This window comes from Colossoma macropomum, unplaced genomic scaffold (genome assembly GCF_904425465.1).
Source record: "Colossoma macropomum unplaced genomic scaffold, Colossoma_macropomum, whole genome shotgun sequence".
In the NCBI taxonomy this organism is placed as follows: Eukaryota; Metazoa; Chordata; class Actinopteri; order Characiformes; family Serrasalmidae; genus Colossoma; species Colossoma macropomum.
Genome location: NW_023494785.1, coordinates 24,250,437 through 24,270,776, shown reverse-complemented (window position 1 = coordinate 24,270,776; position 20,340 = coordinate 24,250,437). Strand labels below are relative to the sequence as shown.

Genomic DNA, 20,340 nt, shown 5'->3' with positions numbered 1-20,340 from the left:
TAGAAAAGTTTGGTAAATTTATGCAAACACCATTCATTCAATACAGCTTGAATCAGAAGAGCTTTCCAAACCTAAATACCTAAAAATATCTGCATTGAGATAAATATGATTAGCAGAATGAGGCTGTGTCAAACACGAGCAAATGTAGTCTTGATCACAACGTAGAACTGCAAATATCAGATCTATGCAACTAAAATTTTATTTAAATGACATTTATAACATGTTTTTTATGAAACTTTTTTATGAAATGAGCTGTTTTGAATTTGCGTTTGGGGTTACATCTGGACATCAGGGAATACGGACCTCTTTCATTGTTTACTTGAAGTTTTGTTGTAACACTGTGTTAAAACTAACCTCGCTGTGTGGAGGCTAAGTTATGTGTGATATTACAGCCATGGTTAAAGTAATATAGGTATGAATTCTGTGACTTATACACACAACTCAGTAAAAGATGAGAGGCATGTTCTAACTGAACCTATTTAACTGCATAAAAATAATCTGTGTTATGTTTTACCCAGCATTAGGTTGTGCCCTGCACACACCCACACATTTGAATCAAGTCAATTCAAAGGCCTACTGTTTCAGCAAAGGTGACCATGAGGCCCCGTTTACTGCTTTCCTGCCCACAGCCAGGAAAATAAACTCAGGCTTTCCCTTGGTGCATACAACACTGTCAATAGACTATAAAAGTCTTGCTATTTCTTCTTATCTGAAGCTTATTTCTGTTTCTTTATTAGTTGTGCAGATGGAATAATGTCACTCATTTCATATGTACAGATGCACTGAAAATACATTCTGGTTTTGTTAGAAAAAAAAAAGAATTTTGAATAGACAACAGAAGAGCGCCAATAATGCTTGACAGAACGGAAAGTTTCAGCTCTTTTTTTTTGAACCGATAAATATCACTCTTGCTTGCACTGACGTTATCTCACTCTGCACGGTGAAGTTCATGTGTCCAGAATGATGCACGCTTGTGACCTAGTGTGTTTAAGGACAGCCATTACTCTTCCTTATTGGAAATAAGTCTCCTAATCAAGAAATACACTTTGCCATACATGCATCTCAAGATGTCTCTGCGACCCCCTGGTGTTTTTTTGTCAGGCCCATGAAACATCTAATCTCACACTAATTGAGTCAAAGAGGTAATTGCTATTCTCTTCACAGGACCCATGTCAGATGACTAAATGGCACCATGTCAGCAATTACTGCCTATTAAGGTCCTTAATCACGATGCACTTTTTTATGGAGGGGTTATCCAGTGTGCTCTCACAGTCACACCTTTTTAACACCATAATGGAACTTCAGTATGCAGAGGGAGGAATCTGTTAGAGAGGAGTCATCTGTCTAGCTTATCTAATCACAAGCATTGAATTCATCAAGAGGAGATCAACATGAGCACATGAATGAAAATGTAACAGAAATAAGACTGACATCACTCAAAATAATTGATAGGGTCTCATCTGACTCCTAATATGAAAGATAACAGGTCATTTTGAACCTTTTAACAGGAACAGGTGCACAAAACAACTGCAACAAGTGTTTGTGTGGTTTACAAGAATATAATAACTTGTAGCGTATGAGAAAACAGAGAAGCTATAATACTGCAGATAAGCTCCACACACCTTTTTATTTGACTCTTATACAGTGAGGTTCATTTTAAATCTACACACTTCTCTCTTACCTTCAGTACCATTAGTCTGAGAGCACATTGTGAAATCTTGCATGGCGCACCCATCCCAACAACGATGAGTTGTGATCCCTTGAACTTTCCACTTGCATATTATCAAACCAAATGACAAAGTCCAAAGACATTATTTTATGTCAACTGAAAGTAGATATGTGCACTGGAAGTTTACTAAATAACAAAAACTAGAGTGTCTAAATACTTGCTTCCCATCACGGTATATTAAGTGTTAGATTGAAACGGTTTTAGTTTTTATTTTCTGAAAACTAATAGTTTTCATTTATTTTTATTTAGATTCAACTATAGTTTTAGTTTTAAGTATAGTAATGAAAGCTGTTATAGTGGGTATTTGATAAGTATAGTATAAAATTAGCACAACAGTAGACTGAGCTCGGTTTGGCTGCAGCTTCCCTTAAAGATGGCCAAAGACAAAAAGGAATCCACTTCTAAACTGTTTTTTTTCCTTAGTAATTCTATTTAGTTTTAGTTAAGTTTTTCAGTGCACATTATGGTTGTGGCGGTTTTGAAGTGTTTTTATTTTTAATATAATTAATAAGCAATTTTTTTCACCCCTAGTTCATATCTTAGTACAAGTTTTAGTCAACTATAATAACTCCGATAACAGTAAACATTTATTTTCAGGTTTGTCTGGACATTACTCAGACTAGCTGCCCCATGCAAGCTACATGCATACATTTACTATAGAAGTGCTCTGAGAAGTGGTTTTAGTCGTGTTCTCAAGAGTGCAAAGTTCATGACTATACGCTTCGTTTTTCAGTTTTGAGTGGATTCAGAATTTTTATGTGAAGTATTTTTAACTAAATGGCAGTAGGCTACCGGGTGTAGAATTTAAAGAAACTGTTTGTTATAAAATCATGCAGCCAGTTTGATTTCACTGTTCTTTCCAACAGATCGTATTTCGATTCAAAGTGATCTGAAATTCTGTTCGTGTGTACCGAGCTGTGTTCATGTTTATGTTGAAGTGATGTGTAATGCAAGAGTCTGATTTAAACCAAGACACTGCACAAAAAATAAAGGAAACCAGAACTGATGCACATGAGTTCTTTATTGCATGCCACTGTCAACAATCCTCTGTCTACAACAAACAAATGTTTTCTCTCTGTCTGTAATACTGATGTGCTACTTCAGGATCACAGAGTAAAAAATTATCTTCCAACAGAACCAGCTCATGGGACTGTGTGCTTGTGCATTGCAAATGCTAAGCTTAATAACTGCTCTAAGTCTTAGGCCAAGACAAAGGAGGGGGGAAAAAAACAAACAAAAAAAAAAACAAACAAATTAACTAATTAACATCAGCATTTACTCTGAGTACAGAAGGCCTACAATTTTTAAATCCTCACACTTATTTCCAGAACTATAATTTTAGGATAAGCCTGAGTTGTCTATGCAGCCACATGCTTTCCTCTACACCTCATACAGTGGACCACTCAATTCTCTTTATACGGTACAGACAATTCTTGACAACATAGGAGGTGACGTGGTGAAATTCAGGCTTTTTCACATGAAGTGAACTAATCTTTGGCAAATACTCAAGTCTGCACATGTGGCCATGGGGCTTTTTCCTCTCTGATTTGGGGTCAGGTCCAAAATTCCTGCCTATTACTGGCATCATTATAATTTTTTAGTGCTTTATTGCAAGCCTTCTAACAGAACACATTCAATTATTAACAAAAGAAATAAAAAGCAGCATCAAAATGCCCAACCCAAGAGCATAAAGCCAAAACATCATTCCAGTTCTATAACCAAGGAGCAGTTTTAGGTACAAGTCAACACTGATATACCAGAGTGCACACGGGATATGTAGTAAATGCATTATGGATAAGTTGCAGTTATGCTAATATTAATGTTTGTTCCACGTAGGTGTGGCAACAGGGCCTTGGGGTGACCTCTCCACCACGATGAGCTCATCCGGGTTGTTCAAGGCTCTGTAGTGAACTAGCAAGTCCTGAATTGCTCGCTCTTCAATCTACAACAGAAGACGCATACAGAAGAGTATAAGAGATAATGAATTCATATTTTCATATAAAAAGTAGAGCAAAGTAAAAAATGGAAACTGAAAACTCATGGTTCCCCACTCTAGCCACTTTTAATACCCACCATAGGGACACCATGGTTTCTTTGATTAACTGCCACCGGACAGAGGCCTACTCATAAAGCCACCAGTTACCTGTATCAATGCCAGAGGCTTTTCTCGACTGCGAATGAGGGCAGCTTCCTGTTGCTTCTCTTCTTCCACAATGGATGCAAAGGTCACGGCAGCAGCAGATGGTGGGCTGCCCACCAGCCCAAGCAGCCACGGGCTGACACAAAAATGAAAGTCAACTAACAAATGCAGGGTTTCATGTTCATGCATTTAGCGCTAATCATACTGCTGCAAACGTTGAGTAATTTTATCTTATGGAAAACAGAAGTTGAGTTTTCTTAACATGACAAGCAGGTTGCAAGTGTGTGGGTTTTTGTGGGTTAGCGATTAAGTGAAGCGAGAAAAAGCGAGACAGTTTAGAGAGCGTGATTGCACATACAGGGCTCAAAAATGAGAATTTCCAAACAAGGCAAGTTATTTTATGAGAGGAGGAAGCATAAAAGTATAAAATGTACCCAAAGCAACACTAACAATATTTCAAATTTGAAAGCCTAACAAGCCTGTCTGTCCTATTAAAAAATCACTCAAGCCTTCACCTGGATGTTAAAGAGCAGTCCTTTCCTGAGGCAGCATGAGCAGTGATCTATAACCAACTGCTGTGTCCTCTCCCTGGCCTACTCCCACTCAGGGTGTACACATAAATACACATAATACACAGCAAAAACATAGACTGGTTGTGACAAAGTGTGCCCTTATCAATGGAGATTATGATCACAGACAAAATATTATAGTGAAACACGGGTGGAAAAAGTATTCTGACTTATGCTGAAGCTGGCCACAGCAGGGAACGGATAGAGCGTTAGAGAAGCCTGGCCAGAGCTGCAGGTCTGTTGCCTGATATCAGATCAGTACTGGCACTGGCTAGGGGAAACTTCCCTCAAGATTGAGCAACCTGGCCAAGAGAGGTCATGCAGAATAACATCCATCCACACATGCATGCATTTGTGCGTGCACACACACAACGTGCTTTCAAAACGTATAGCCTCTGAAGAATATTCTACACAAAAATGCCACTGTCAATAATCAACATTTCTCCTAAAACAATTTCTATTGAAGACTTTTGATATTTGAGCATAAATATGAACAATAACATAGGATCAATATAATATAGCACCAACAACATCTCTGAACTGTAAGTGGTAAAAACAAATGTGCATGGTGTCCTTTCATCCATGGACTTATTAACTAAAGCCTGAAAATAAAGTAAACAAAACCAGATGGTGAATATAATCTCAACCTATAATCTTAATATAACTACAAGGGTTCAGGCTGACTTTCATTAACATTCAAGTGTGTTAAAATAGTGATTTGGATTTGCAGATGCAGGTTTTAAAAAGCCAAACCGTCCTACTAATAATTCCACATAAAGATGTGATAACACCTATTAATAATATTTTTTTGCAAATGTTAATTTCCACTGATTCAAACTTGGTGATTAACAGTAATATTGGATTTCACTTACAGAACATCACAGAAACTCCTCTTCAGCATGGGACATCTTTTAATGTCCATGCAAATTACTGTAGGCATAAGTTGTATTTAGAGACCTAATTACTACTGTTGATCTGTATACTATAGCCCTTCACTGCAAAAAATGACCCATTCATGTTTAATGTTTCCTACTCAAACCCAACTGATGCCTACTAATGTACGCTACAAATAAATCCACACTGAAATGCAACAGTGCCACCTAGTGGAAAATGGAAGAGCGAGCCCTACCAGGTGAGACTGGCACCATGAAGTACTGTCAATGTTTTTAACACAGAAGCTGTGCTTATCAACAAATTGATGATCATAGAGCAGCATGTGTGCCAATTCTGGGGCTGAATAGGGCACTGTGTCTCACCCTGCAGGTTTGTCAGCGTTGTTGGACTCCGAACACTTAAAGGTCACTCTTTTGGCACAAATGGCAGAGCCTCCAGGACCTGCTGGACTTGCAGCAGCCATGATGGCAGCTGCAGATGGTTTACTACGCTGCTCTTCCTCCATCAATAGATCCCGGAAGGAGAGTGAAGAGGGAGGGGACTGTACTGCCGTCGCCCTGAGCAAGCACAGGTATGGATAGATCTCTCAACATTGTACAGGGGTAAACCAATGTGGAGGGGAGGATAAAGTACACAGAGCATAGATACACACCAAGCCTTCACAGGCTTCACTGGAACGGCTACAGGTGGCGATTTAGCAGATGCTCCTTCCCCGCTGCCCTCTCTAGTGGCCATGGCCATCATCTTCCTTTGCTTCTGAGACAATTTAGTAGGCATGGCTGAAGGCTTATTGCTACTTCCAGACCTTTTAATTACAAAAAGAGTAAGAAAATATAAGACAAAAACATTTATCCAAGTAACTCATTTTATTCAAAATTCTAAATTTTGTGCTCTATTTATTATTGACACTCTCCAAGGATTTAGCATTAACACTACAGATGTACATAGACAATATGAAGTAACACTTACGAGCTAGGGCTTTTTGGAGTGGCACCGAGGTTCAGGGAGTTGGCCTCCATTTCCATAATGGCCCTGAGGTCCAAAACAGGCGCTGGGCGAACAGGACTGAACACAGGAAGAGTTACAACTTGGCTGCATTTCAGCATAGGCTACACTAGGTGCAAACTAGATACATGTAAATATTGCAATGTATATTTTATAGTATGTGAACAGACCTGAGGTTGACACATTATGTAAGTACAGCAGTTTGACTCATCTCAGGTTTTTTTTATTAGAATGCAGGCCTAAATTTAGAGCATGATACACTTAAGTTTGATGAAGGTGCACCCCTGCATACCTGGCCCTAAACTTTGGGATGTTTTCAGGAGTGGAACACTTAGTAGGCACTGCACCATTTCTCATTGCTGGGGTGCTGGGAGGAGTTTTCCAGTCAACGTGTCCTGACTTCTCTTCCTAATAACAAAAAATAAAACAAATCTCATTAAATATTATACATACACATACATACATATATACATATATACATATACATATATAGCTAAAGGTAAACACAATGAACACAATGTGAGCAATATGTATGTATAGTGTGTACGTGTGTGGGAATTGTGCCTTTACTTGTGCGTCATGCCTGTCCTGAAAGATGGGTGACTGAAGATCTCGAGGGCTGCCAACACCCATATAACTGCCCTCAGAATCAGAAGTGATCAGCTCATGAAGAGACTCTACTGAGCAAGCTTTCCCTGAGTCAACCAAGCCTGTAAATTTAAAAAAATAATAATAGTTTTCACTAATGGCAAGTTGGTCATTTTATCCAGCACTACAATATAAACAGTACAGTGTACTTTCCACCCCTTTATTAGGTGTCCCCATCATACAAAGCTACCAAGCTGGAAAGGTCAAGGCTGGCATGTCATAGGTCAGCCTGATGTGCTTGGAGAAAAATGGCAATTGCCAATTTTGTCATGTCAGCCAGTAGACGTCCACATTGGGTAGCACTGTGCTCAGTAATGGGGCGGGGGGAGCCATCTTACCCTCTTAGAGAGACTGAGGCCAGTTATGCTCTCTAGGACTCCTGGCCAGAGATGGCTGTGGCCTTGGCAGGGATCAAACCCGTTATGATATGATAAGCAGGTTCACCTGAAGAAGGTGGACTCTGGATGACATCAGTGGGTGAGCTTTGGATGATATCAGACAGGTTGTACCCTCCAGAGCTATCGGAGCGTCGCCGTGGTTTCCTCTTTGCTTTCATTTTGGCTTTCTTCAACAGACTATCACTGAACAACAAAAAATGACAGCAAGGCTGTTACTTTGCACTGTAGAGTCAGGTTTGAACTGCATGACAAATATGGTGAACTGTAACTGACATACTTGCTAGACTGCTCCTGTTCAGAACTGTTTTTACAGCCGATTATTGAATCCCAGCTCACGTCTTCAAAGGCACTAAGATCAGGGGCATTGAAATATGGGGTGATAAGTCGCTTCTGCATGGCTGGAATCTGAGGAAACCACAACATGATTTAAGTACCTCAGCAAAGTCAAGAACATCATAAAGCATTGAGCTGGCTGTGCTGATATAAACCCACCATTTTCCTATATGCTTCGGACAGCTCCAACAACACATCATCACTCAAAATCTCCAGGGCCCTGGGTCAAATAAGGGTTTAATGTTCTTTCTCAGAATAAAGGAACTTCATCCAAAAATAGCATGCCAAGCTTCATTCAACAACACATTTTTACTACTAGAAGCTTACAAAAACACATTTTGTAAAGGTTCATAGTTTTCCTGTAATATCAGAGAAATTAATAAAATATATTGTAGATTATATATGTACAATATTGTCCTATATAGGACTCACCTGGATTCCAGCATTGCGGCCATATTGATACCAATAAACTGAAGGCAGGACAGTTTCAGCTGCTCAGCGTTGTACACCACAGCAAACTCCAGCAGCTCCGCAGCATTCTTCAGAGTCACTACACAGAGATAAACAACACACGATATGCAACAAATGTTTGTGTCTTGCAGGCATGATATATGACAAAGTTATATAAATAAATACATGAATAAATAAATACATAAAACTCACAGTTTTCACTGATTGCCACCTCACATATCTCCTTCAGCCGAGTGATAAGCAGCTGATCAGCCACCACCAGCACATTACATACAAACTCCACACTCAGAGATTCTGCAAGAGAAACAGAATGTGACTCATAGGGGACACCTTATATATGTGACCACTGAGGGCTAACCGATATTTAAGGAAGAAGAACAATACCTCTGATAGTGGGAGACTCATCTGTGTAGATGTACTCCAGTATGACCTGCAAAACCTTGGCACTAGTAGGCATCTCCAGTGCAGTACAGCTGGTAGACTGAAAGGGGCAGAACAGACCTACATGACAACCTTCGTAACAGCTGTATGTGGTACAGACTGCATGCACACTGAATGTGAACAAAGAAGTAAAGCCATCCAATCGTGATTAAACCATCTTCACTTTTAATTACAATCATACCTCTATCCAGGGATTCCCCAGCATACTGTTAAAGTACTCTGGAAAACAAAGAGAAGGGACAAACTTCAGAAAAAAAGAATAACATAAATGTAATTTTGTGTGGTTCACTGCGTAACTGATTGGTTTATGAGATGGCACTTACTTACAGTGAATCTGCAGGGCCAGTGTAAATAGATATGTTAAGCTACATGCAACATGTAAATAACATAGAACATTAACTGCTACTGCCTGAGGAGTAGTTTCAAAATGTGTAATGCTTGTTATGCAGCAATGTACAGCTGAGTAGATGTTTTGCAGTACACTGCCAGCCTTCACTCTGCTACTTCGCCATATTATTCTAACGTTGTTTCCATACTCTAATTAGTAGGTGTTATGTTGTTCTCACACTCAGATTAAATACTAATATTAACTTAAATAGTTAAACAATAAAAGGAATGAATTACATTGTCATAATGCAACCACAAGACCCCATAATAACTCTGTATGGCTCACCGAGTCGGGCACACAGAACACACTTGTGGCAAGGGAACTCCTTCCCATCATCAGATCTCAGGGTGACATCACAGAGGTAGGGGCTGAGACAGCACAGATCAGAAATCATAATCAGAAACTTTCTAAGATCGACAACAAACACATGATGCATTTTTTTAAACAGCACGATTACTCGGCATCACTTACTATTTTTTTGGGTAAAATCTTGGTTTGTTTCCGGTCTTCTTTTGCACAACACTGATCTTCCCATTCTCATATTTTACTCCATCAAGCCTATGGATTAACAACAATAAATTATTATTATTAGCATCATCATCATCATCATCATCATCATCATCATCATAAACTACAACAACCACAAAAAACAAGGTCATCATCAAAAAAGTTCACTGTGAACTTCTTCAGCATAGTAAATACAAAGAGACAAACAGATCAGAAGTCTCACCTTGCAGAGAGACTACCTAAGCCCAGTTTCTTGGCTACTCCTTGAAGCATCTTCACAGGACTGTAGCTAGGTTCGGTAGCACCACCACCACCCTTGTTCTTCTTCCCTGACTTGGCACTCTTGCTCTTTGGCTTGTCTCCCTCGCCAAAAGCCAAGGGAGGCAGAGAGCGGTAAACCTCCAGAGCAGAGCGGCCACTAAGACGAAGTTCCTCTAGGCTGTGGATCAGCTGTTGCTGCTGCTCAGGGCCCTGGCTGAGGTGTGGCATGGCTGGCCTGGCTCCGTGCACCAGCATCTCACAGGAGTCTGTGTAGATGAAGCACAAAGCATTCTCCAGCATTTCAGGTGAGACTTTCTCCAGGATCAGAAGGTCACATCCAACAGCATCCACACTCCTCTTCACTTCCTCATCCCCCTCATCTCCCTGAGCAGAATCTGTGAGCAGCTGCTTGCGGAAGAACTCAGAACGCATGGATAAGATGTACTTGTGAGCAGGAAAGATGCGGTCCCCGGCCTGAAGAGTCACGTCGTGGATGCTGTCTGTTTCGTCAGCTTCAGCCAGGAGCCGCTGGAAGTGCTGGGCAAACAATGAGGCTGAGACGGTGGGCACTTCAAATAGGCTGCGCAGAGAGGGGGAATCAATAAACTCTTTAACTTGGTACAGTGGTACAACTCTTATCAACTTAGTACTCACTGAAATCCATGCACCAGAATGGAGCTGACTGCAACGTTGTTTAATGTTTAAAGGCACTGGTAATTATAGCTTTATACATATGAAGTTACCAAATAGGTCTACAAGATGTATTTGGCAACTAACAACACAAACAGTACATTAAGAATATGGATGTTTTTGGATGATGCTACGCTCTGAAATCAAGACTATCCCTACAGTTAATTCCACAGTTATTCTCAGTGAAAGGAGATATACAAACTGTATATGTGTGGCTATATGCATCATATTTTAGATGTTATTACCTTGTTTTGGGATCAGACTGCAACACCCCAAAGTTACGGCCTTTGGAGTCCATGGTGATGCTGACAGCTCGGTGGATGTAAGGGAGTTTTTCAAGACGAATACGCTCATACACACCTCCACTCTCTGAGTGACCACACACCTCCGTACCAACACCTGACAAATCACAACACTGAGTCAGATCAAATCATTTTACACAATTCTTCAGATGTCAAACTGACAATGCTTGACAAATTTTGCAAGGTTTACGTTTTACCTTTCTTGTCAACAATCTTCTTGTATTCACCAAGCCATTGGCCACTGAAGCCTTCACCATCCTGTGTCACAAACATCATTTTACTCTTGCCAAGGGCAATGTCTGACATGAAGACCTGTCGCCCATAGGCCCACCTACACTGTCTCACTGAAGTGCCCACAGAGCGCCAGCAGAACACCTGAGAGATGGAGAAATAGAGAAAAACAGCTTGAAGTCGCCCCTTTAAGAACAACCCAAACAGTCTGCTTTCAGGTGCTTACAGTTACAGTGTTATCACACTCACCCTCCCAGCTTCATCCAAGGCCAGGATGGTAATCTTTTCTCCGCCGCTTTCATTAAGGAGCTGGGGGTCAACCCGATGATCCAAACTGCCTCCACTGACAAGAACTTTCTTGATGTTCAGCTGCCTGAATGGTAAAAAGTTTGCATTTAAATAGGACTGAAATTTGCACATTTCTTACTGTATGCACAGAACAATGCATGGCCCCATCAGTGATCAACATAATTTCAAACTTGATGTATTACAAAATTGAAAAACAAAAAAGCATTATTTTCACAAGTTGGAATTTAGGGGTTTGGAACAGCCACCTACAAATAGAAAGGACTCTTCAAATGATAACTTTATATGTATTTAGCTTATTACTACTGCAATTAATGCCTTGGTTTGAAAAGATTTTAACATCATCCCTGTAAATATTTTTTGTAAACATTATTCTTACTGTGGGATTGCAGTATTAAACTAATTCAGTAGAATGGTCCATATATTACATCATAACCAGATCAGCAGATCCACATATTTATGGGGACCATAACAGTCAAGTTCTTTTCCTGAGCATTACAGTTCCAATGTGTTACATCATCTTTCCAAGAAAGTTCTTTTAGTTGCATTACATGTTGCTGATATATTTCCAAGACCTGTCCTCTGTAATTTGGTAATGCCTTGAGGCCTCTACCTCCAGGGATAACTCACTTGGAGGCGAGCTTCTTGCACTGATAGTCAGCGAGCAGGTAGATGTCCCCTTTCTCAGTCAAACACACAGTGGCTCCATTACTGGCTGTAGCCATGGCGATGGTCACATCCTTGTGGTGTAGAGCAGACACTTGCCGGGGCACAGTCACACACTTCTCTCCATTTGGGTCCAGCAGGTAGCCTGTGGGTGTTGAAAAAAAATTAAATCAGAACCTTACATGAAGAAGACCAAAACACCCTTCCGCCAAATGCAGCTTGGATTTCAGTGCTAAAACAAAAACATTTGAGATTACACAGTAAAAACATCAATAACTAGAAAGTTTTTGAGGAAATGGATTAAAACAGTGCCATATTTTCACATTACATATGAAAAATTGTTTGTATCTTACCCAGCTGTCCACCATTCAGTCCCACTGTGTAGACTGCATCTCTGGTCCATAGAACAGTATGAAATCTTCCAGCAGCAACACCAATCACAGTCCTCCCTTTCAGAGACTTAAAAGTCACCTGCATTTAAAATAGTAAATGGAAGCTTAAGGATTCTTCATCTCCTCAAAATTCTCTCCGGTACCAGCATATCTAATACGAGTGGGTCTAACCTGTTTGGGCACCTGACTGGCAGCAGGAGGTGGTGCCAGGCCCAGCTGGTGGTATGTGTTGAGCCCAAAAGTGTAGACATAACCATCTTCGGTTAGAACTATGGTGTGATCTCTGGCTGCAGCAATCTGTGAGCAGTGATGGGAAAGGAGCCCCTCTACCATGCGAGGAACCTGAAACATAGGAAGACAGACAGACACACTTAGAACCACCTGGAACGGAAGGCTTACAGACATTATAACAGACACCAAGCAAACTATGAGGCAAGAGGGTCCCACCAAATACGTCTGTTCATCACCATGTCCAAGACGTCCTCCCTGACCATGTCCACAGGTGTAAACCTGTCCCTTCTGAGACAGGAAGACAGAGTGGAACTTGCACAAGACCACCTGGGAAGACAAACCTACATCAAAAATTGATAGCAGATACACCAGAAAGCAACAGAATTATATAAATTAACGGTCTCACTGATGCGATCAGAACTCTTGGGGTACCTTCACACCTACCTTGTTTGGTGCAAACCAATCAAACTCGTTCTGACAGGTGTGAACAAACAAATGAACTGCAGACCTTGGGTCTCGGCCTGCTTCGAAGTAAACCTTGGTTCCGTTCACTGCTGGTGGGAACGCATTTTTATGATGGTCTGCACCAAACAAGTAAATTCAACATCATAGCATGCTTTCTTCTTCTTCTAGCAGCATGGTAGCCCTGCATCACCAGCATAATCTGCCTGTTTTAATATTTGACTCTCATGAGTATAAGCTGCTGCTAGTAATGGCAAAAGAGCAATTAAATAACAAAGCACGAAAGTGCAACGTTTTCTGGGCAAAGCATCAGCAATCTGACTGGTTAAATTCAAACTGACAATCCAGTCAATCACAAAGAAGTAGAGGTTTACATTGTATTAAATTTATATTATATATTTATGTTATGAATAAAAAGGAAACAATGTCAAAACCCAAACACAGTGTAAAAACAGTCTTACATAGCACACCTGGTGCTTTCTTTTGCCTATGGTGCATCTTTGCATCCTTGCTGCGTTTCTTTACTCTTTGTAGAGCAGCTGTGCTCTATTCATTATGCAGGGTTTCTGAACTTTGTGAAGACTGGGCTGTTGCTTTGCATGCCCGATGTTCTGCTCACCTGCTGTGGTTCAGAGTACAGGTACTACAGAACTCCAGTGAACTTTGCCATGCAGTAAGTGGCAGGGAGAGGCCAGAGCCAACATCATAACTAATGCAAGAGACTCTTCAAAGCCCAAGCAGAAGGAAAGATGTTCTGTAAAGCATCCCATGTTCTGTAAAGCATGTGCCAAAGTGCACAGTGGACACGCTCCCTCCGTCACACAAGCTGGGCTTATTGAATTTGAGCATGTTAGTCATGAATTAATATTTAACTCTAAGCATCTGCAGAACAGCATGGTTGGTCACAGCGGCCTTTTTTCTATGTATTGGGCACCTGAGGGCTGATGAAAGGTTGGGGAACACGATCCTCTACACAAGGAGCATTATGAAATTAATGTCCACAGGAGCACCCCGGTCAGAGGCTTTCAGAAATGAATGCGCCTACAGAAACTAATTGAACTGAAGTGCGCTGAAGTACAGGGTAGGGAATAAAGAAAATAAGTGGCAGTTGAACAGTATAACCTTTCAGTCAAGTGAAGCATCATTTCAGTTCTCACCTGGGTTACCTACATAAAGTTAAATAAGTAATTAGTGTTTTGGCGCAACAGACGAAAGGTCTGATATTTGGTGGAGGGTATGGTTCAGGGGGTTGTCACCCCCTCTCTTGAGAAAATACATATATTTACTGCTATGTCCCATTTCCTCCTCTTTTGAATTAATCGTGTTATATGAGATCACAGTGATATCTATTTGTTCCGTTTTCCTTTAAAATCTATTTAATGCCCCCAAATCTTTAAGTAAATGGCACAGAATTCCTGGCATAATGTGAGCATTCCCATCATAACAGCAACCTAGCTGTACCTGTGTTGAGGAGCGTGCCACAGTCCTGTAACTGGTCAGGCTATACAGAACACTGCTGCACTGCTACATGTAACTTAATCTAATACACTCTCACATTCTTTCACTCACCAAGTCATAAGAGATTACAGATAGCCTGTCTTTTCTGAACTGCTTAAAACTCTAGTGAAAGGTCTACAATGAGATTAAGCAAGGTTTCTGTATCACATTACCCCTCTGCACATAAAGACATATTGTTTAACTGTCTAAGAGCTAACATGCATGCAAATTAGCCCTCCTGATGACTGAGGAGAGAGATAATGAATTTATACTATTTCAAAAGTGTCACAAGTACAGTTAGCTACTAAGGTCAGCTCAGAGCTGTCTGATACATTTGAAGCACTTTTAAAGTCTTTCTCCATGAATATTAAATATTCATTAAAAGACAGTTTTCTTCCATCAACCTGAACTTTACAGTTCTCCTGAGACAAGTGGAAGATTTCATGCCTAAATGCAAGCTTCCTCAGGTGGGCTGTGAATGGCCATGTTAACAGTTTCTTATAAAATGTACAGATGTGCAACAAATGAAGGGAGCAACCAACAAAGTGTCTTAGTAAGGTGCTGACCCAACAGAAAATACCAGAACAGTTTCAGGTAAGTGTCTGTGGCTTTTACACCACTGGACTTTCAAATGTACATTCGTCTTCAACCTAGGCAGTTGTGGACAGACTGTTCTTGCTGACTATTGCTCATCACACCCTGCATTGACATTTTCAGTCACCTGAGCGCTTCTGTTTTTCTTCCCCATCAGATATCATCTTGGACACTGAATGTGCACTTTCACCCACAAAGTCCAACCCTATTTACTGTTGTTTTTCCCCATATATCTGAACACAGATGTCATTTTAGTCAGTGTTCTTTTGAAACACTTGCAAGTTGAGCAGTCTTTGTGACTGAAGCTCTTGCAAGCCATCCCCAAAAAAGAAACCCTCATTCAAAGTCACTTAGATCTTTTTCTCTTGCCATCTTGAGCCAAAATGAGGGTCAACTGGACTTGCTCAGCATTTTTTTTTACATGTCATTAAGTATGGTAGGATGTTAATTAAATGTATCATGCAGTACATGTGTCTGGAAAAATCTGCACTCATGTTTCAACATTCATTTATTCAGGTTTTTCTTTTTATTTATCATCCGTTTATGTCTTCAAAATCCTTTTTTTTTATTTTTTATTTTAAATGTGATACCTAACCTTGACAACAGCAGCTATAACTGTAACAGGAATTTGCAGTCATCTGACTTTATCACACTGGGACTTGATACAAAGATACCATGAAAGTAGACTAATTGCAAAAATTACAGTGAGCATTCAGGTAGCTCTTCTTTCTAGTTATAGACTTTTCCTATTCAGAGTTACCAAAGAAATGGAGGTCAAAACAGAAAGTATTCAAGTAACACAAAGATTCTATAATAAAATTACCTGCTTAATATACACCCCAGTTCTGGGAAACAAGTCCACAATCTCAGGATGGTGTCTACTCTCCTGGTTTCCATGCCCAAGAGTAAAGTTGGTATTGTTCCCCCAGGTGTATACTTCAGTAGGATCTGACAGAAGAGAGCACACACACTCAATTCTGGAAATATTTAACACTATACAAGTATAATGCAAAGGTAACATCAGGGTACGCAAAGTTACTGAACAAAAGGTCGCAACCTGCTATCATTTTAATTCAAATGGACTTTTCCCCAGATGTCCCACATTAGTAAATACATGAAAAACACAAGGGATTTACCACTGCTTCGGAACACAACATGCGCTGGGCGGTCTTTCACAGTTAAGTCCAGAACAGACAGCCCCTCCTTATCCGGAATAGATAGTGCACCGCCACGCTGTAACCCAAAGACACAATGTCTCTAAATAAATTCAAGTACTAATTACTAGGGCTGTCACTATCAATTATATTAATATATATTAATATAATTAATATATTAATAGCTGAATAATCTGCTAATTACTTAAAAAATAATCAAGTATATATATATTCACACACACACACACACACACACACTCACACACACACGTCACAGAGATCAGCAGGACAATTTAAAATATGCAATTCACTGAAAGGAGTAATCAAGTATATCTGAGTAATTGTGACAGTCCAGCTAATTACTTAAAAAAAAATTCAAGCTGGCATTAAAATGTTCACCATAAGTACACAAGAAAATAAGTAAACTAAGTTCACCTTTACGAGGGCCATGAGGCAGTGGATTTGGCCGTAGAACACACTCCGGTGCAAAGCCGTCCAGCCTGACTCCTTGTCCTTCACCAGCAGGTCAGCTTTCTTGCTGTCCAGAAGCCATTCCAACAGAGCACGTTTGCCCAGTGAGGCGGCGAGGTGGAGAGCTGTGCGGCCAAACTCATCCCGCAGAGTGGCAGCATTGTAGCAGTGGGCTGAGAGGAAGGCCTTTAGCTGCCCTTCTGAGCCACCAGTCAGAGCAGCCACTATCTCCTCCGCATGGCGTGGAGAACGGCATTTTGACGTGCATTCCGGGGTCAAGACACTCATCTTAAACCCTCTCCTTCAAAACCCAAACATCCAGTTTCCCCCAAACAACAGATGACCCCTGCCTCACCGTTCAATAAATAAGCCCCAAAAACAGCAAAGCTACAACCCCTTGACAAAACTGTGCTGATACAGACAAATATACCAGGTTGAAATTAAAACCAAAACTGCTGCAGCAAAAAGCTTTAAGCACAAAGGAAAAGCTGAAAAAGCACCACTCTGTCCAAAGGTTGGGGTGCTAGAATTGTGCATGTGTTGAGGTTCCACTGCACCCTAGCAACCCCAGGGTGAATGTCAACCTCACCTCAGTCCACCATATTAACACAGTGACCCACACTACACAGTGCTGGAAGAACCATCAATGGCATCAAGAAACAGATAAATAATTGGCTATTTTTCTGTACAAAATTTTACAAATATATCCTCAGTTATCCAAAAATACTTGCCTCTTTCTTTGTCTAGTTTAGCTTATTGTGCAAAAGGCAACAAATTCTGCAACCAGCCAAAAAGTCCATCCAAACAGTCCATCCAGTTTCAGGGGAAAGACCCCTTCCCCCCAAAACTCGTTACCTTTTAAGCCTCCATAATTGTATATGGTACCTGTGCAGAAAGAAATGAAGATCAAATTAGTACCCCATTCTGTTACAGAAAATGCTGTCTTTTCCTAAAATTACCAGCCATTTTTATCAGTTTTACAGATAATTTCCAGTTTGAGGTTAAACTTTTGTAATTACTTTACCATGCAAAAATATTCTTAGTATTTAGTAGCATTAGCAACTGTACTAGTCAAATTTAATATAAACAACATTAAAAAGTACTACTAGTACTAATTGATAATTTCATTACTGGATGAGGAAGTCGGTGTTGGTGTGTCAGGAGTTTGTTAAGGCTGGGGGATGAGGTTTAAGGATGGGGATGAGTTTGTGATTAGAAATTCTTTCATTCTCAGTTTACTCTTTTTTACAACTCCAACTGTTTCACGCAAAAACATGGTTTTATTCTTCCGAACACGTGGATTTCTCTTGACCTCCAAGCTGAGGGCTGAAAGAAAAGACTTTAGAGCGAAATGGTTCCTTTGACAATAGTGAAAAGAACCAAAGTACAGGACTCTTAAAAGTTGGCATGATGGACCTTAGACTTCTCAGCCAATGATTTTCTGTGTCTCTGGCAACTAACTAGCTGTTTAAGTCTGAATAAAAAGGCGTTCACATGCTGTTCGACACTTTCCAAACTTTCCAACTTAACCTAGCTCCTCTAACTAGCATCTTTCTACAGTAAGTTACAGCTCCCAGTTACTTAACAGCACAGCACCAACAAGGCTAAGTCAGGCTCACTTATCGAAAAGTCCAGCATATCAGTAAGTTGGTTACATTCTCAACACCGACGTTTAAATACACAAACCCTAACCTTCATGATTTAGGTTCAAAATAATGGCAACACTTTCGAAAATCATTGCAATTATTAATTGAGACGTTAGCTTAATACTTAGCAAGGCAACTAACGCTACCCTGCCGTTAGCTAACTTGACATTAGCTAACTAATATTAGCTAATCAGAATTTAAGAGTGGCAGTGGAAAGGCGACTAGCTACGTTAATATATATATATATATTATAATATATATATATATATATATATATATCCTCTCATGTTTTCAGCCAAACAGCTGACTAGAAGGTCCGGTAAGTTTATGCGAAGTAAGTTAGCTAGCAAAGGCTAACTTAGCTCACACAGGGTGACATCATCAGTCAAACTGGCTGCTAAACATCCACAACCAGCCGGAACTTCACTCTCTCACCTGCCGCTAGATGAAGGAGAAAGCGGTATTTGAGTCTGACTCAGAATAGCAGATCCACAGGTCCATCTTCAAATAGACGTTCTTGCTTTTATAAATGTTCGGAGGAGCTGCAACTGAGCCAGGTAGGCACCCGAAAGAGCAGCAAGAAGCACTCGGATTGGCTCCGGGAATCCAACATCGTCCACTTCTATTGGACTCCTCCACTCTGACTGCTGTGTGACTTTAGCTCACACATTCCAAAGCTGTGTATCATCTAGTTTAGGATAGCAAACAGTTCTAATGCAACAAATTAAAAATCTATCTTTGTTTTTACTACAGGAGACATCTGTTCAGTGTGTATGTTTGTTCGAAGTGGATAGGCTCAGAGGAGCTCTCTTCAGCGACCTCTCCTCCCATATGTGGGACACTGATAGCACAAGGGTCTCCTCTACTGCGTCACCGTCTGCAGGGGGTCATTGATGAAGAGCTGTTGAGGTTTCTACTGCAGAACATTCACTAAGTGTATGAGTTCATTTGTTCACTACATGTCCAAAACCGTCCAGACGCTCCTTCCTAAAGGTGAATTCAGTAAATGTGCACCCATTGCTGACACAGGCATTGTGTAGTTTCCATTAAAAAGGACTGCCATTAGAATAAGACATTTAAGAGCAGCCATGCCCAATGCCAAGTGTCGGTTAGAGGGGTATAAAGCCCCCCAGCATTGGACTGTGGAGCAGTGGAGCTAGAGTGATAAAGCTCCATCCAGTAACTTTGAGATGAGCTGGAGTGGAGTTTGTGATCTAATCATCAAACGTCAGTACCTAACCTTACTAATGCTCTTGTAGCTGAACACAGTTAAGTCCTCACAGCAATGTTCCAACATCTAGTGGAAAGACTTCTCAGAAGAGTAGAGGCTGTTACTGCAGCAAAGAGAATGCAAACACCCTTTTTATACCCTTGATTTCACAAGAAACGTTGGATGAACAGGTTTCTACAAACCTTTCGGATGTATAGTGGATCATCCTGTATTCATCAACATAGCTTAAGGGTCAGTCCACTGTGGCTGTAGCACCTTCATGCAGCATATGCTGATTACCACTCCATATACTAATGGATTACTAATCAATAATCAAAAAACATTATTAATGAAGTGAATTAGAGCACATTTTGTGACTAGTTACCTTTTTTAGATTTGTCATTTTTCCTTTGTCTTGTCAGCTCTGCAGCTGACAGATAGGTACAAAATATGTATAAATTTAAGCATTCTCTCGGTTGCGTCACCTTTAGATTATGTGCTGTTTTGTAGCTTTGGCACTTATGTAACTCTGTCCACAATCTGGGTGCAAATTGAGCACACTCACCATCAGCTGTGTTGGTGGCTGATATGCTGCACTTACAGGGTTGAATATGATCAGTTGTTAGGGCAGCAGCAAGCAGTGTCAGCAGTCTGGATCTCAGGCTACCAGAACTAGAATTAGAAATAGTGGCAGGAATGCAGCA

At 40.5% G+C, this 20,340-nt stretch overlaps 1 protein-coding gene across 1 annotated transcript; it reads right to left on the bottom strand.

Annotated features, from left to right (window-relative positions):
- Nucleotides 1-2,732: 2,732 nt before the first annotated feature.
- On the bottom strand, nucleotides 2,733-19,246 carry ibtk (inhibitor of Bruton agammaglobulinemia tyrosine kinase). Its single transcript, XM_036588143.1, has 28 exons — nucleotides 18,862-19,246; nucleotides 16,745-17,665; nucleotides 16,292-16,388; nucleotides 15,979-16,103; nucleotides 12,819-12,929; nucleotides 12,543-12,713; nucleotides 12,333-12,450; nucleotides 11,944-12,124; nucleotides 11,257-11,380; nucleotides 10,974-11,151; nucleotides 10,720-10,873; nucleotides 9,747-10,364; nucleotides 9,488-9,574; nucleotides 9,302-9,384; nucleotides 8,810-8,847; nucleotides 8,572-8,668; nucleotides 8,380-8,481; nucleotides 8,149-8,266; nucleotides 7,876-7,936; nucleotides 7,661-7,788; nucleotides 7,430-7,566; nucleotides 6,908-7,047; nucleotides 6,630-6,745; nucleotides 6,302-6,397; nucleotides 5,985-6,137; nucleotides 5,695-5,889; nucleotides 3,873-4,005; nucleotides 2,733-3,671 (listed from the first exon to the last, which is right to left on the bottom strand). Exons 2-28 carry the CDS (start codon nucleotides 17,066-17,068, stop codon nucleotides 3,546-3,548), a joined length of 4,011 nt encoding a protein of 1,336 aa, XP_036444036.1. The 5' UTR covers nucleotides 17,069-17,665; nucleotides 18,862-19,246; the 3' UTR covers nucleotides 2,733-3,545.
- Nucleotides 19,247-20,340: the final 1,094 nt, after the last annotated feature.